The following is a 17,757-nucleotide window of genomic DNA, read 5'->3' as shown; positions in this document are numbered from 1 at the left end:
TTGAATAATAAAAACTACAGTTAAACACTAAAAAACTCTAAGCCATCTCCGTGGAGATGTTGCCTGTACAACGGCAAAGAGAATGACTGGGGTAGGCGGAGCCTAGGAGGGATCATGTGACCAGCTTTGCTGGGCTCTTTGCCATTTCCTGTTGGGGAGGAGAATATCCCACAAGTAAGGATGACGCCGTGGACCGGACACACCTATGTTGGAGAAATAAAGTTTTAAAAAAAAAAAAACACTGGTATTCGGTGATCCACCTGACTATAGGCTGGGTACCATTGGTGGCCTAGTTCTGGTGACATCACAGTGTACGCACACGGTGATGTCACAAAGTGGCTGAACCAAGTAGCTATAAGGGAGCTGGATGGGGGGGCTTTATTCAAACCCCTCGATCTCAGCTCTCTTAGCATCTACAAGCCTCCAAAACCCCGAATTTAAAAGGCAATCGTCTGCTCAAGTAGATTTTGGGGAAATTTAGGGATTTGCTGGATTATATACACAATAAAACAAATCTGGTATGTCTAGAGACACTTAATAAAACTATTTTCTAGTAGACAAGTTCCTCTCTTAAAAAAAAATAAAAAATTATATATATATTTTTTTTTTATCAATTTTGACCACTGTGGTAACTGATCATTGTGCAAGAAAAAAAAGTGATTTTATATCTGTACTGCATAATGGGGCCTCTCTAATATCTATATTATATTCCCCAAAAGCCCTTATGGGTTCATATTTCACATGTGGCTTCTCTTGATGACAATTTAGGAATCATAGTAACAGCAGTGGTCACTGGGCCATTTTCAATATTGGTAGCAAAAAAGCTCAAATGCAGCTCAGCACTGGGCGAAAAAAAAAAAAAAAAAAAAAAAAAAAAGGGTTAAAGGGACAGTCTACTTGAAAAATGTTATTGTTTAAAAAAAAAAAAAGAGATTCCTTTATTACCCATTTCCCAGTTTTACATAACCAACACTGTTGTATTTATACTTTTTACCTCTATGATTATCGGTATCTAAGCCTCTGCAGACTGCCCCCTTTTCTCAGTGCTTTTTACAAACTGCATTTTAGCCAATTAGTGCTGTCCTATGCATAATAACTCCACAGAAATGAGCACAATGCTATCTATATGGCACACATGAACTAGCATAAAATGTACTGAGGCAACAAGCAGAGATTTAGAGGTTATAAATTATATTAATATAACAATGTTGGTTGTGTAAAGCTGGGGAATGGGTAGTAAAGACGTTATCTATCTTTTAAACAATAAAAAAAGAAAAGAAAAAAAGACTGTCCCTTTAAATAATGCAATGTGTAGAACACATGCATATCCATTTGAATTAGGTGACTTATTTTCCTTTTACAGAATACTTCAAATAGTTTTTCAGTTTGAAATTGGAATTCTGTGAAATTATAGGCAAACAAGGCTCATAATGCCTCACAGTTTTGCTTCTAAAACACTTATTCCCTCATGCTAATGCAATGCTCATCAAAATAGGTTTAAAAGCACAGCCGGGATAGATGTGCACAGCAAAAGAAACCACACACTGACAGCCTGTTTTCCTCTTCTTAGACATCATTAACATATAATGGGTTTCTGAATGCTGCATAGAGAAGATGACAAATAAATTGGAACCCATAACTGGTCGTGTCGTTGTCTTGTCAGACTCATCAGATATGCTAATTATTTTTGCTGTACAAAATTAAAAGGGACAGTCTACTCCAGAATTGTTATTGTTTAAAAAGATAGATAATTTATTTACCCATTCCCCAGTTTTACACAACCAACACTGTTATATTAATACACTTTTTCCTCTGTGATTAGCTTGTATCTAAGCCTCTGCATACTGCCCCCCCTTATTTCAGTTCTTTTGACAGACTTGCATTTTAGCCAATCAGTGCCCTCTCATCAGTAACTCCACAGGAGTGAGCACAATGTTGACTATATGGCACACAAACTAATCCCCTCAAGCTGTGAAAAACTGTCAAAAGAAATCAGATAAGAAGCGGCCTTCAAGGGCTTAGAAATTAGCATATGAGCCTACCCAGGTTTAGCTTTCAACTAAAAATACCAAGAGAACAAAGCAAATATGATAAAAGTAAATTGGAAAGTGGTTTAAAATTGTATGCCCTATCTGATCCATGAAAGTTTAATTTTGACTAGACTGTCCCTTTAATGTCACTTGCTGAAGTTATTAAGTGTATAGTATATATTACCTTTGTCGCTGGCCTAGGTTTTAGCCTCAGGAATGAGAAGACTGTATTACTCTCCTTGGAATCGAAAAAGCAATCGTAATCCTGTTAAACAATAAAAAAAAAGAAGAGGCATTTGCAGGTTAGTGCAAAGGAAAGACATATGATTTAATTCTACAGAATAGCTTGATGAGCACACCATAAGAAGAATTAAAATGCTAAGTGAATATGTCATTGTGATCAGTATATGGTCCCGAAGTTAAAAACATACACAATACATATTTAACATGTTTCCTGTTTCAGAGAGATAAACCGTATCGCACTCAGAAAAATGCTTTAGGAGCCATGACTAAGCGTAAACAAATTAATGTTTTTAATATAGCAAATACATATGCTGAGAGATTGCTTAATACAGTATTTTATAATCTATTCAGTCTCCCTATTCATAGTCACATTTTGCAATGTGGTGGGCTAATCTTAACACTTTGGCTGCCAATAAGTTAAATGCACAAAGTAAAAGCATAAGTGCTGTCAATATCAACTGCAAATCTGTTGGTAGCACTGCGTAATCTGTTGGCGCTCTACAAATAACTGATAATCATAATTTGTGAACAACCAAAATAAATAAAAAATAATAATAATAAAAAAAAAAAAAAAAAAAAAAACATATTGAACTGGATAGTAACAGCTGCCAATATATAGAGATAGCTAGTAATTTTAATTAACGTCATTTCCGGTATTTTACTTCTCAATGCATTATGTTGTGTCATGTTTTGGTGAATTCTTTTTTCCCTCTCTTTTAAACCATTTCAGATTCACAGTTTTAGTGAATTTAATATTTATACATTCTCCTAACCGCTGTCGTGGAGCAAAATCAAAATTTAAAGTTCTATATCCTGACACTATCACAGATGCCCCACCACCCTGTCCACCCGCAAGCCCAATTGAAGTGATCCAACCTAAAAACCACAAAAAACGCACTGTGTGATCCCCATTAGAAAACACGCTGGCCTAAATTTGGAGTTTGGCGGTAGATGGGCTGTTAACGCTCCGCGGGTTTTTTTCTGGCCGCACCATAAATTTAACTCTGGTATCGAGAGTTCAAACAAATGCTGCGTTAGGCTCCAAAAAAGGAGCGTAGAGCATTTTTACCGCAAATGCAACTCTCGATACCAGAGTTGCTTACGGACGCGGCCAGCCTCAAAAACGTGCTCGTGCACGATTCTCCCATAGGAAACAATGGGACTGTTTGAGCTGAAAAAAAACCTAACACCTGCAAAAAAGCAGCGTTCAGCTCCTAACGCAGCCCCATTGTTTCCTATGGGGAAGCACTTCCTACGTCTGCACCTAACACTCTAACATGTACCCTGAGTCTAAACACCCCTAACCTTACACTTATTAACCCCTATTCTGCCGCCCCCGCTATCGCTGACCCCTGCATATTTTTTTTAACCCCTAATCTGCCGCTCCGTAAACCGCCGCAACCTACGTTATCCCTATGTACCCCTAATCTGCTGCTCTAACATCGCCGACCCCTATATTATATTTATTAACCCCTAATCTGCCCCCCTCAACGTCGCCGACACCTGCCTACACTTATTAGCCTCCGAAGAAGCGCATCCACGCATGCGCGAAACGCGTCAGGCGTTCCTAACTGTGACCCAGCATACCTGTACCTGTTTGGTCTTCTAATAAATTTATGATTTCCAGCATTTCCACAGTGAGCAAGCGTACCTCTTTCTTTGCCTGTTTACACTTATTAACCCCTAATCTGCCGAGCGGACCGCACCGCTACTATAATAAAGTTATTAACCCCTAACCCGCCTCACTAACCCTATCATAAATAGTATTAACCCCTAATCTGCCCTCCCTAACATCGCCGACACCTAACTTCAATTATTAACCCCTAATCTGCCGACCGGAGCTCACCGCTATTCTAATAAATGTATTAACCCCTAAAGCTAAGTCTAACCCTAACACTAACACCCCCCTAACTTAAATATAATTTACATCTAACGAAATAAATTAACTCTTATTAAATAAATGATTCCTATTTAAAGCTAAATACTTACCTGTAAAATAAATCCTAATATAGCTACAATATAAATTATAATTATATTATAGCTATTTTAGGATTAATATTTATTTTACAGGCAACTTTGTAATTATTTTAACCAGGTACAATAGCTATTAAATAGTTAAGAACTATTTAATAGTTACCTAGTTAAAATAATAACAAATTTACCTGTAAAATAAATCCTAACCTAAGATATAATTAAACCTAACACTACCCTATCAATAAATTAATTAAATAAACTACCTACAATTACCTACAATTAACCTAACACTACACTATCAATAAATTAATTAAACACAATTCCTACAAATAAATACAATTAAATAAACTAGCTAAAGTACAAAAAATAAAAAAGAACTAAGTTACAAAAAATAAAAAAATATTTACAAACATAAGAAAAATATTACAACAATTTTAAACTAATTACACCTACTCTAAGCCCCCTAATAAAATAACAAAGCCCCCCAAAATAAAAAAATTCCCTACCCTATTCTAAATTAAAAAAGTTACAAGCTCTTTTACCTTACCAGCCCTGAACAGGGCCCTTTGCGGGGCATGCCCCAAGAATTTCAGCTCTTTTGCCTGTAAAAAAAACATACAATACCCCCCCCCAACATTACAACCCACCACCCACATACCCCTAATCTAACCCAAACCCCCCTTAAATAAACCTAACACTAAGCCCCTGAAGATCTTCCTACCTTGTCTTCACCATCCAGGTTCTAAGTATTTAGCTTTAAATAGGAATCATTTATTTAATAAGAGTTAATTTATTTCGTTAAATGTAAATTATATTTAAGTTAGGGGGGTGTTAGTGTTAGGGTTAGACTTAGCTTTAGGGGTTAATCCATTTATTATAGTAGCGATGAGCTCCGGTCGTCAGATTAGGGGTTAATAATTGAAGGTAGGTGTCGGCGATGTTAGGGAGGGCAGATTAAAGGTTAATACTATTTATGATAGGGTTAGTGAGGCGGGTTAGGGGTTAATAACTTTATTATAGTAGCGGTGCGGTCCGCTCGGCAGATTAGGGGTTAATAAGTGTAGGCAGGTGTCGGCGACGTTGAGGGGGGAAGATTAGGGGTTAATAAATATAATATAGGGGTCGGCGGTGTTAGGGGCAGCAGATTAGGGGTACATAGGGATAACGTAGGTGGCGGCGCTTTGCGGTCGGAAGATTAGGGGTTAATTATTTTAAGTAGCTGGCGGCGACGTTGTGGGGGGCAGGTTAGGGGTTAATAAATGTAATACAGGGGTCGGCGGGGTTAGGGGCAGCAGATTAGGGGTACATAAGTATAACGTAGGTGGCGGTCGGCAGATTAGGGGTTAAAATATTTTAATCGAGTGGCGGCGATGTGGGGGGAGCTCAGTTTAGGGGTACATAGGTAGTTTATGGGTGTTAGTGTACTTTAGGGTACAGTAGTTAAGAGCTTTATGAACCGGTGTTAGCCAGAAAGCTCTTAACTCCTGCTATTTTCAGGCGGCTGGAGTTTTGTCGTTAGAGCTCCAACGCTCACTTCAGAAACGACTCTAAATACCGGCGTTAGGAAGATCCCATTGAAAAGATAGGATACGCAAATGGCGTAGGGGGATCTGCGGTATGGAAAAGTCGCGGCTGAAAAGTGAGCGTTAGACCCTTTAATCACTGACTCCAAATACCAGCGGGCGGCCAAAACCAGCGTTAGGAGCCTCTAACGCTGGTTTTGACGGCTACCGCCGAACTCTAAATCTAGGCCGCTGTCTCCAAAGTACAGAGCAAAAACTCAGAATCCCAAGACTGTCCTATCAGAGCAATCCTATGCAATGCCAGATCAATAAAGAACAAAACAGCTATTATTGCAGACCTTATTGAAACATGTGAATTAGCATGCATCACAGACTCATGGTTAGATGAAAATGTAGGGCCTATTCTAGAGGCAGCTATTCCAGACAATTACACGGTGTTCCACCGCCCGAGACAAGATTGCAAGGGAGGCGGAGTTATGATCTGTGCGAAATCATCCTTAAATCCCAGACCAATATCAGTCCACAAAACCCAGCCTTTTGATTGCGTAGCTGCCAGTCTCTCAATAGAGAGAGGATTCCGAATACTGCTAATATATAGACCCCCCCAGGAGATGGGAACAGATTTCTTCAGGGACTCCCAGACCTTCTGGCTGGCTTGATCCTTGAACACCCCAGATGTCTTATATTAGGAGACTTCAACACTTGGATTGAAAACACCCTATCCCTGCTTGGGCAGGATCTCCTCAGCTTGATGAGTACACTCTGCTTCACACAAATCGTCACCACTCCCACCCACAGAAAAGTTCATACACTTGATCTAGTGTTTCAGTCTGGACTAGAAGTGTCACCAGTAACTGTAAACCTAGTTACCTGGTCAGACCACCACTCCATTCACTTATCCATTGTATCACAATCAACCAGACACCAGCCTCAGAATCTGGTCAAACACCACTCATTAAAAGGGATGACACCACAGGATGTAGCATCACATATGGATCTAAGTGAACTAATGGGCACCTGTGAAGACCCCAGCTCCTTAGTCCGACTCTACAACAAAACCATGAGAGCACGCTAGAAAGCATTGCACAAACCCACAACAATGCACCGTGGTTTGATAGCTCCATCAGAGAAATGAAAAGAACAGGACGTAAACTCGAGAGAAAGTGGCGCAGAACACATGATCCAGAGGATAAAGCCGCTCTTACCAAACATCTAAATAAATATCAATCCAAGAGAACTCAGAAAAAAATCTTCATTTTTATCACGCGAAATTGAACTCTACCACAATAGACCTAGGCAACTATTTTGCAAATGTGGATATAAAAGGAGTTAAAAACACCATACAAAAGTTGCACCCTACTATGTGTGACTTAGACCCTGCTCCAACTCAGCTCATATCTGGATGCATTGAAACACTCGCCCCAACCTTCACAAAAATAGTGCAGTGTTCACTAAAAACAGGAGACTTCCCAGATCCTCTAAAAGAAGCTGTGGTAAAATCACTCCTAAAGAAACCTTTATTAGACCTAGACTGCATGACTAATTAGAGACCAGTATCCAACCTCCCATTTCTGGGGAAAATAATTGAAAAAGTAGTGGCAACTCAACTGGAAGCCCATCTATCACGCCTGAACATATTCGATCCTTTCCAGTCAGGGTTCAGATGCCGCCACAGCATTGAAACAGCGGTAGTCAGAGTGCTAAATGATCTCCTCATGGCAAGAGACAAAAGGTGATTACTCCATCCAAATCCTCCTGGATCTCTCAGCTGCATTTGACACCACTGACCATAGGATTCTAATAGAGCGCTTGCAGCACATGGTCTAGGAGGCCCAGTCCTTTACTGGTTTAAATCTTTCCACAAGGATCCATCCTGTCTCCCATGCTATTCACAATTTACTTACTACCACTAAGGGGCATTATTAACCGACTTGGCCTAAGGTATCAATGTTACGCTGATGACACACAACTCTACTTCTCCTTTGCTCCAGATACTACAGACCCAGCATGCCGCATAAACAGTTGCTTAACAGACCTCATAGAATGGATGAATGCTAGCTGTCTCAAAGTGAACCCGGACAAAACAGAGTTACTCTTGGTGAGGGGACCTAGGGCATAAAAAAACAGAATTTATGTTTACCTGATAAATTTCTTTCTCCTACGGTGTGTCCGGTCCACGGCTTCATCCTTACTTGTGGGATATTCTCTTCCCCTACAGGAAATGGCAAAGAGAGCACACAGCAAAAGCTGTCCATATAGCCCCCCCTCTGGCTCCGCCCCCCAGTCATTCGACCGACGGTTAGGAGAAAAAGGAGAAACCATAGGGTGCCGTGGTGACTAGTGTATAGAAATACAATTTTTAAACCTGACTAAAAGCCAGGGCGGGCCGTGGACCGGACACACTGTAGGAGAAAGAAATTTATCAGGTAAACATAAATTTTGTTTTCTCCTACATTGGTGTGTCCGGTCCACGGCTTCATCCTTACTTGTGGGAACCAATACCAAAGCTTTAGGACACGGATGAAGGGAGAGAACAAGTCAGGTAACCTGAACGGAAGGCACCACAGCTTGCAAAACCTTTCTCCCAAAAACAGCCTCCGAAGAAGCATAAGTATCGAATTTGTAAAATTTGGCAAAAGTATGCAGAGAAGACCAAGTCGCTGCCTTACAGATCTGATCAACAGAAGCCTCGTTCTTGAAGGCCCATGTGGAAGCCACAGCTCTAGTAGAGTGAGCTGTAATTCGTTCAGGAGGCTGCCGTCCGGTAGTCTCATAAGCCAATCGGATGATGCTTTTCAGCCAAAAAGAAAGAGAGGTAGCAGTAGCTTTCTGCCCTCTCCTCTTACCAGAATAAACGACAAACAAAGATGATGTCTGTCTGAAATCCTTTGTTGCTTCTAAATAGAATTTTAAAGCACGGACCACATCTAGATTGTGCAACAAACGTTCCTTCTTCGAAACTGGATTCGGACACAGAGAAGGAACAACTATTTCCTGGTTAATATTCCTGTTGGAAACCACTTTTGGAAGAAAACCAGGCTTGGTACGTAAAACTACCTTATCTGTATGGAATACCAGATAGGGTGAAGTACACTGCAAAGCAGACAATTCAGAAACTCTTCTAGCAGAAGAAATAGCAACCAAAAACAGAACTTTCCAAGATAGTAACTTAATATCTATGGAATGTAAGGGTTCAAACGGAACCCCTTGAAGAACTGAAAGAACTAAGTTTAGACTCCATGGAGGAGTCATAGGTCTGTAGACAGGCTTGATTCTGACTAACGCCTGTACAAACGCCTGTACATCTGGCACGGCTGCCAGACGTTTGTGCAACAAAACAGACAGAGCAGATATCTGTCCTTTTAAAGAACTAGCTGACAAACCTTTATCCAAACCCTCTTGGAGAAAGGAAAGTATCCTAGGAATTTTAATTTTACTCCAAGAGAATCCCTTGGATTCGCACCAACGGATATATTTTTGCCATATCTTATGGTAAATTTTCCTAGTCACCGGTTTTCTGGCTTGAACCAGAGTATCTATAACCGAATCTGAAAACTCACGCTTAGATAGAATCAAGCGTTCAATTTCCAAGCAGTCAGTTGCAGAGAGACTAGATTTGGATGTTCGAATGTACCTTGTACTAGAAGATCCTGCCTCAAAGGTAGCTTCCATGGTGGAGCCGATGACATATTCACCAGGTCTGCATACCAAGTCCTGCGTGGCCATGCAGCAGCTATTAGAATCACCGAGGCCTTCTCCTGTTTGATCCTGGCTACAAGCCTGGGAAGGAGAGGGAACGGTGGAAACACATAAGCCAGATTGAACGACCAGGGCGCCACCAATGCATCCACTAGTGTCGCCTTGGGATCCCTGGATCTGGACCCGTAGCGAGGAACCTTGGAGTTCTGACGAGACGCCATCAGATCCATATCTGGAGTGCCCCATAGTTGAGTTAACTGGGCAAAGACCTCCGGGTGAAGTTCCCACTCCCCCGGATGGAAAGTCTGCCGACTCAAATAATCTGCCTCCCAGTTGTCTACTCCTGGGATGTGAATTGCAGATAGATGGCAGGAGTGATCCTCCGCCCATTTGATTATCCTGGATACCTCTCTCATCGCCAAGGAACTCTTTGTTCCCCCCTGATGATTGATGTACGCTACAGTCGTCATGTTGTCCGACTGAAATCTTATGAATCTGGCCTTCGCTAGTTGAGGCCAAGCCAGGAGCGCATTGAATATCGCACTCAGTTCCAAAATGTTTATCGGGAGAAGAGACTCTTCCCGAGACCATAGAGCCTGAGCCTTCAGAGAGTCCCAGACCGCGCCCCAGCCTAAGAGACTGGTGTCGGTCGTGACAATGACCCACTCTGGTCTGCGTTAACTCATTCCCTGAGACAGGTGATCCTGAGTCAACCACCAGAGGAGTGAGTCTCTGGTTACCTGGTCTACTTGAATCTGGGGAGACAAGTCTGCATAATCCCCATTCCACTGTTTGAGCATGCACAGTTGCAATGGTCTTAAATGAATTCGAGCAAAAGGAACCACGTCCATTGCTGCAACCATTAGTCCTATTACTTCCATGCACTGAACTATGGAAGGCTGAGGAATAGATTGAAGAACTCGACAAGCGTTTAGAAGTTTTAACTTTCTGACCTCTGTCAGGAAAATCTTCATTTCCACAGAATCTATTATTGTTCCCAGAAAAGGAACCCTTGTGGACGGGGACAGGGAACTCTTTTCTATGTTCACCTTCCACCCGTGAGACCTGAGAAAGGCTAAAACAATGTCTGTATGAGCCCTTGCTTTGGAAAGGGACGACGCTTGGATTAGAATGTCGTCTAGGTAAGGTGCTACAGCAATGGCCCTCGGCCTTAGGACTGCTAGAAGGGACCCTAGCACCTTTGTGAAAATTCTGGGAGCGGTGGCTAAACCGAACGGAAGAGCCACGAACTGGTAATGTTTGTCCAGAAAGGCGAACCTCAGGAACTGATGATGATCTTTGTGGATAGGAATATGCAGGTACGCATCCTTTAAGTCCACGGTAGTCATATATTGACCCTCCTGGATTGTTGGTAAAATCGTCCGAATGGTTTCCATTTTGAATGATGGAACTCTGAGGAATTTGTTTAGAATTTTTAAATCCAGAATTGGCCTGAAAGTTCCCTCTTTTTTGGGAACTACAAACAGGTTTGAGTTAAAACCCAGACCTTGTTCCGCTGTTGGAACTGGGTTTATCACTCCCATCTTTAATATGTCTCCTACGCAATGTAAGAATGCCTGTCTCTTTATCTGGTCTGAAGATAAGCGAGACATGTGGAACCTTCCCCTTGGAGGAAGTTCCTTGAACTCTAGAAGATACCCCTGAGAGACTATTTCTAGTGCCCAGGGATCCGGAACATCTCTTGCCCAAGCCTGAGCAAAGAGAGAAAGTCTGCCCCCTACTAGATCCGGTCCCGGATCGGGGGCTACCGCTTCAAGCTGTCTTGGTAGCAGCAGCAGGCTTCTTGGCCTGTTTACCCTTGTTCCAGCCTTGCAATGGTTTCCATGCTGGTTTAGGCTGGGAAGCGTTACCCTCTTGTCTAGAGGCTGCAGAGTTAAAAGCCGGTCCGTTCCTGAAATTGCGAAAGGAACGAAAATTAGACTTGTTCTTAGCCTTGAAAAGCCTATCCTGTGGGAGGGCATGGCCCTTTCCCCCAGTGATGTCTGAAATAATCTCCTTCAATTCTGGCCCGAAAAGGGTCTTACCTTTGAAAGGAATATTAAGTAATTTTGTTTTGGACGACACATCCGCCGACCAAGATTTTAGCCAAAGCGCCCTGCGCGCCACTATTGCAAAACCTGAGTTTTTCGCCGCTAATTTTGCCAATTGAAAGGCGGCATCCAAAATAAAGGAATTAGCCAACTCTAGTGCGTGAATTCTGTCCATGACTTCATCATATGGAGTCTCATTTTGGAGCGAATTTTCTAGTTCCTCGAACCAAAAAGACGCCGCCGTGGTGACAGGAATAATGCACGAAATTGGTTGAAGAAGGAAACCCTGCTGAACAAAAATCTTTTTAAGCAATCCTTCCAATTTTTTATCCATAGGATCTTTGAAAGCACAACTGTCCTCTATAGGAATAGTTGTGCGCTTGGCTAGCGTTGAAACTGCCCCCTCTACCTTAGGGACCGTTTGCCATGCGTCCCTTCTGGGGTCGACAATGGGGAACATTTTCTTAAATATAGGAGGTGGAACAAAAGGTACACCTGGCTTCTCCCACTCCTTAGTCACTATGTCCGCCACCCTCTTGGGTATCTGAAAAGCATCAGCGTGCACTGGGACCTCTAAGAATTTGTCCATTTTGCACAACTTCTCTGGAATTACCAAAGAATCACAATCATCAAGAGTAGCTAGCACCTCCTTAAGCAGGGCGCGGAGATGTTCTAGCTTAAATTTAAATGCCACGATATCAGGTTCTGCCTGCTGAGAAATGTTTCCTGAATCAGAAATTTCTCCCTCAGACAGACCCTCCCTCACTGCCAACTCAGATTGATGTGAGGGTACTTGCTCATCCTCTGTATTTAAAACTGAGCAATCACGCTTTCTGGGAAATGCTGGCAGTTTGGATAAAAGACCTGCTATAGAATTATCCATTACTGCTGTTAATTGCTGCATAGTAACAAGCATTGGCACGCTAGATGTACTAGGTATCGCCTGCGCGGGCAAAACTGGTGTTGACACAGAAGGAGAGCAAGATGAACTATCCCCACTACCTTCATTAGAAGAATCATCTTGGGCAACCTTATTAAATGTGACAGTACTGTCCTTACTTTGTTTGGATGCCATGGCACAATTTGCACATACATTTAAAGGGGGAACCACCTTGGCCTCCATACACACAGAACATATGCTATCTGAAGGTACAGACATGTTAGACAGATTTAGGCAGGCTATTAATGCAATAAAAACAATTTTAAACAAAACCGTTACTGTCTCTTTAAATAATAAAAAGAGCACACTTTATTTCTGAATGTTCAAAAAACTATCAAAGAAATATCCGATCTTTCTGAAATTTACACCCCAGTGTCTTAATGCTTTGAAAGTATTGCACACCAAATTTCAAGTCTCAAAACCCTTAAATGAGCAAACCGGAGCTAATAGTTCAGTTTACCGGTTTAAACACACTACAGTCCCTGCCACAGACTTTGCTGCGGCTTTTACCTTCCTTAGGGGTGATTCAACACAGAATTGAGCCTCCCCGAGTCCTTTACTCAGCCACAGGACCCTCTCACATGAAGCTGCATGCACTGCCTATGGAAGTAACTGCGCAACTGAGGCGCGAAAATGAGGCCTCCTCCCTCTGCATACCAGAGAGAAGGGGCCTTTCTGACTAGATTAGGCGTCTAAACAACTGCCAGGCGCAAATAAACGTTCCCAAAAGTGTTTCAAAGTTCACAAAAACACTCCAATTGTCATATAATATGATAAAAAACTAATCGATTTAGCCCACAATAGTGTCAACCAGCATAGAGCCCAATTTATAAGCCTTAATTCTGTTACTGAGTCTAAGAAAATGGTTTACCGGTCCCAAGGGAAAACTGACAGTCTTCTAGCATTACTGGGTCTTGTTAGAAAAGAGACTGGTCATACCTGAAGCAGATAAGTCTGCAAACTGTTCCCCCCAACTGAAGTTCTCTGGTTTCAACAGTCCTGCGTGGGAACAGCAATGGATTTTAGTTACTGGTGCTAAAAACATAATTTATGCTTACCTGATAAATTTATTTCTCTTGTAGTGTGTTCAGTCCACGGGTCATCCATTACTTATGGGATATATTCTCCTTCCCAACAGGAAGTTGCAAGAGGATCACCCAAGCAGAGCTGCTATATAGCTCCTCCCCTCACATGTCATATCCAGTCATTCGACCGAAACAAGACGAGAAAGGAGAAACTATAGGGTGCAGTGGTGACTGGAGTTATAATTTAAAATTTAGAACCTGCCTCAAAAAGACAGGGCAGGCCGTGGACTGAACACACTACAAGAGAAATAAATTTATCAGGTAAGCATAAATTATGTTTTCTCTTGTTAAGTGTGTTCAGTCCACGGGTCATCCATTACTTATGGGATACCAATACCAAAGCTAAAGTACACGGATGATGGGAGGGACAAGGCAGGAACATTAAACAGAAGGAACCACTGCCTGTAGAATCTTTCTCCCAAAAACAGCCTCCGAAGAAGCAAAAGTGTCAAATTTGTAAAATTTGGAAAAAGTATTAAGTGAAGACCAAGTTGCAGCCTTGCAAATCTGTTCAACAGAGGCCTCATTTTTAAAGGCCCAAGTGGAAGCCACAGCTCTAGTGGAATGAGCTGTAATTCTTTCAGGAGGCTGCTTTCCAGCAGTCTCATAGGCTAAGCGTATTATGCTACGAAGCCAAAAAGAGAGAGAGGTAGCCGAAACCTTTTGACCTCTCCTCTGTCCAGAGTAAACGACAAACAGAGAAGTTTGTTGAAAATCTTTAGTTGCCTGTAAGTAGAACTTCAGGGCACGGACCACGTCTAGATTATGCAAAAGACGTTCCTTCTTTGAAGAAGGATTAGGACATAACGATGGAACAACAATCTCTTGATTGATATTCCTGTTAGAAACAACCTTAGGTAAAAACCCAGGTTTAGTACGCAGGACTACCTTGTCTGAATGAAAGATCAGATAAGGAGAATCACAATGTAAGGCAGATAACTCAGAGACTCTTCGAGCCGAGGAAATAGCCATCAAAAACAGAACTTTCCAAGATAAAAGCTTAATATCAATGGAATGAAGGGGTTCAAACAGAACACCCTGAAGAACTTTAAGAACCAAGTTTAAGCTCCACGGAGGAGCAACAGTTTTAAACACAGGCTTAATCCTAGCCAAAGCCTGACAAAAAGCCTGGACGTCTGGATTCTCTGCCAGACGCTTGTGTAAAAGAATAGACAGAGCAGAAATCTGTCCCTTTAGCGAACTAGCGGATAAGCCCTTTTCTAAACCCTCTTGTAGAAAAGACAATATCCTAGGAATCCTAACCTTACTCCATGAGTAACTCTTGGATTCACACCAATATAAATATTTATGCCATATCTTGTGGTAAATTTTTCTGGTAACAGGTTTCCGAGCATGTATTAATGTATCAATAACCGAATCCGAAAACCCACGCTTTGATAGAATCAAGCGTTCAATTTCCAAGCAGTCAGCCTCAGAGAAATTAGGTTTAGATGGTTGAAAGGACCCTGGATTAGAAGGTCCTGCCTCAGGGGTAGAGACCATGGTGGACAGGACGACATGTCCACTAGGTCTGCATACCAGGTCCTGCGTAGCCACGCAGGCGCTATCAGAATCACCGATGCTCTCTCCCGTTTGATCCTGGCAATTAGTCGAGGTAGCAACGGAAAAGGTGGAAACACATAAGCTATGTTGAAAACCCAAGGGGCTGCTAGTGCATCTACCAGCACCGCACCCAGGTCCCTGGACCTGGATCCGTAACAAGGAAGCTTGGCGTTCTGGCGAGATGCCATGAGATCCAGATCTGGTTTGCCCCAACGACGAATCAGTTGAGCAAATACCTCCGGGTGAAGTTCCCACTCCCCCGGATGAAAGGTCTGTCGACTTAGAAAATCTGCCTCCCAGTTCTCCACGCCTGGGATGTAGATCGCTGACAGGTGGCAAGAGTGAGACTCTGCCCAGCGAATTATCTTCCAGACTTCCAACATCGCTAGGGAACTCCTGGTTCCCCCTTGATGATTGATGTAAGCCACAGTCGTGATGTTGTCCGACTGAAATCTGATGAACCTCAGTGTTGCTAACTGAGGCCAAGTTAGAAGAGCATTGAATATTGCTCTTAATTCTAGAATGTTTATCGGGAGGAGTCTCTCCTCCTGAGTCCACGATCCCTGAGCCTTCAGGGAGTTCCAGACTGCTCCCCAGCCTAGTAGGCTGGCATCTGTTGTTACAATCGTCCAATCTGGTCTGCGAAAAGTCATTCCTTTGGACAGATGAACCCGTGACAACCACCAGAGAAGAGAATCCAGATCCAGATCCAGATTTAGCAAAGGGGACAGATCTGAGTAATCCCCGTTCCATTGACTTAGCATGCATAGTTGCAGCGGTCTGAGATGTAGGCGCGCAAATGGCACTATGTCCATTGCCGCGACCATTAAGCCGATTACTTCCATGCACTGAGCTACTGATGGGCTTGGAATGGAGTGAAGGACACGGCAAGCATTGAGAATCTTTGATAACCTGGACTCTGTCAGGTAAATCTTCATCTCTACAGAATCTATAAGAGTCCCTAGAAAAGGGACCCTTGTGAGTGGTAACAGAGAACTCTTCTCCACGTTCACTTTCCACCCATGCGACTTCAGAAATGCTAGAACTATCTCTGTATGAGACTTTGCATTTTGAAAACTTGACGCTTGTATCAGAATGTCGTCTAGGTATGGAGCCACCGCTATGCCTCGTGGTCTTAGTACCGCCAGAAGTGAGCCCAGAACCTTTGTAAAAATTCTCGGGGCCGTAGCTAACCCGAAGGGAAGAGCTACAAACTGGTAATGCCTGTCTAGAAAGGCAAACCTTAGGTACCGATAATGATCTTTGTGAATCGGTATGTGAAGGTAGGCATCCTTTAAGTCCACTGTGGACATATATTGACCCTCTTGGATCATGGGTAGGATGGTCCGAATGGTTTCCATCTTGAACGACGGAACCCTTAGGAATTTGTTTAAGATCTTTAAGTCTAAGATTGGTCTGAAAGTTCCCTCTTTCTTGGGAACCACAAACAGATTTGAATAAAACCCTTGCCCCTGTTCCGTTCGCGGAACTGGGTGGATCACTCCCATCACTAAGAGGTCTTGTACACATTGTAGAAATGCCTCTTTCTTTACTAGGTTTGTTGATAACCTTGACAGATGAAACCTCCCTTGTGGAGGAGAAGTTTTGAAATCCAGAAGGTATCCCTGAGATATAATCTCCAACGTCCAGGGATCCTGTACATCTCTTGCCCAAGCCTGGGCGAAGAGAGAAAGTCTGCCCCCCACTAGATCCGTCTCCGGAAAGGGGGCCCTGTCTTCATGCTGTCTTAGGGGTGGAAGTAGGCTTTCTGGCCTGCTTGCCCTTGTTCCATGACTGGTTGCCTTTCCAACCCTGTCTGTAACGAGCAGTAGTTCCTTCCTGTTTTGGAGCGGAGGAAGTTGATACTTCTCCTGCCTTGAAATTATGAAAGGCACGAAAATTAGACTGTTTGGCCTTTGATTTGGCCCTGTCCTGAGGAAGGGTGTGGCCCTTACCTCCAGTAATGTCAGCAATAATTTCCTTCAAGCCGGGCCCGAATAAGGTCTGCCCTTTGAAAGGAATGTTTAGTAGTTTAGACTTAGAAGTTACATCTGCTGACCAGGATTTAAGCCATAGCGCTCTGTGCGCCTGTATGGCGAATCCGGAATTCTTAGCCGTAAGTTTGGTTAAATGCACTACGGCATCCGAAACAAACGCATTAGCCAGCTTAAGGGTTCTAATCTTGCTCAAAGATTCATCCAATGGTGCTGTGCGAATCGCCTCTTCCAGAGACTCAAACCAGAATGCCGCTGCAGCAGTGACAGGCGCAATGCATGCAAGAGGCTGTAATATAAAACCTTGTTGAACAAACATTTTCTTAAGGTAACCCTCTAATTTTTTATCCATTGGATCTGAGAAAGCACAGCTATCCTCCACCGGGATAGTGGTACGCTTGGCTAAAGTAGAAACTGCTCCCTCCACCTTAGGGACCGTCTGCCATAAGTCTCGTGTGGTGGCGTCTATAGGGAACATTTTTCTAAATATCGGAGGAGGGGAAAAAGGCACACCGGGTCTATCCCACTCCTTGCTAATAATCTCTGTAAGCCTCTTTGGTATAGGAAAAACGTCAGTACACACCGGTACCGCATAGTATTTATCCAGCCTACATAATGTCTCTGGGATTGCCACCGTGTCACAATCATTCAGAGC

The 17,757-nt window shown here is 42.8% G+C and overlaps 1 protein-coding gene across 1 annotated transcript in view; it reads right to left on the bottom strand.

The window, feature by feature from the left end:
* Positions 1–17,757, bottom strand: part of SH3BGRL2 (SH3 domain binding glutamate rich protein like 2) — a 125,836-nt gene that overhangs the window by 26,674 nt on the left and 81,405 nt on the right. Inside the window, exon 3 of the mRNA XM_053710472.1 lies at positions 2,215–2,295. Within this exon, the coding sequence (XP_053566447.1) occupies positions 2,215–2,295 (81 nt within the window). The remainder of the gene's footprint in view (positions 1–2,214; positions 2,296–17,757) is intronic.

Source organism: Bombina bombina, chromosome 4, assembly GCF_027579735.1.
Source record: "Bombina bombina isolate aBomBom1 chromosome 4, aBomBom1.pri, whole genome shotgun sequence".
Classification (NCBI taxonomy): domain Eukaryota; kingdom Metazoa; phylum Chordata; class Amphibia; order Anura; family Bombinatoridae; genus Bombina; species Bombina bombina.
The sequence above is the reverse complement of the archived record's forward strand: the minus strand, read 5'-3'. Positions and strand labels throughout refer to the sequence as shown.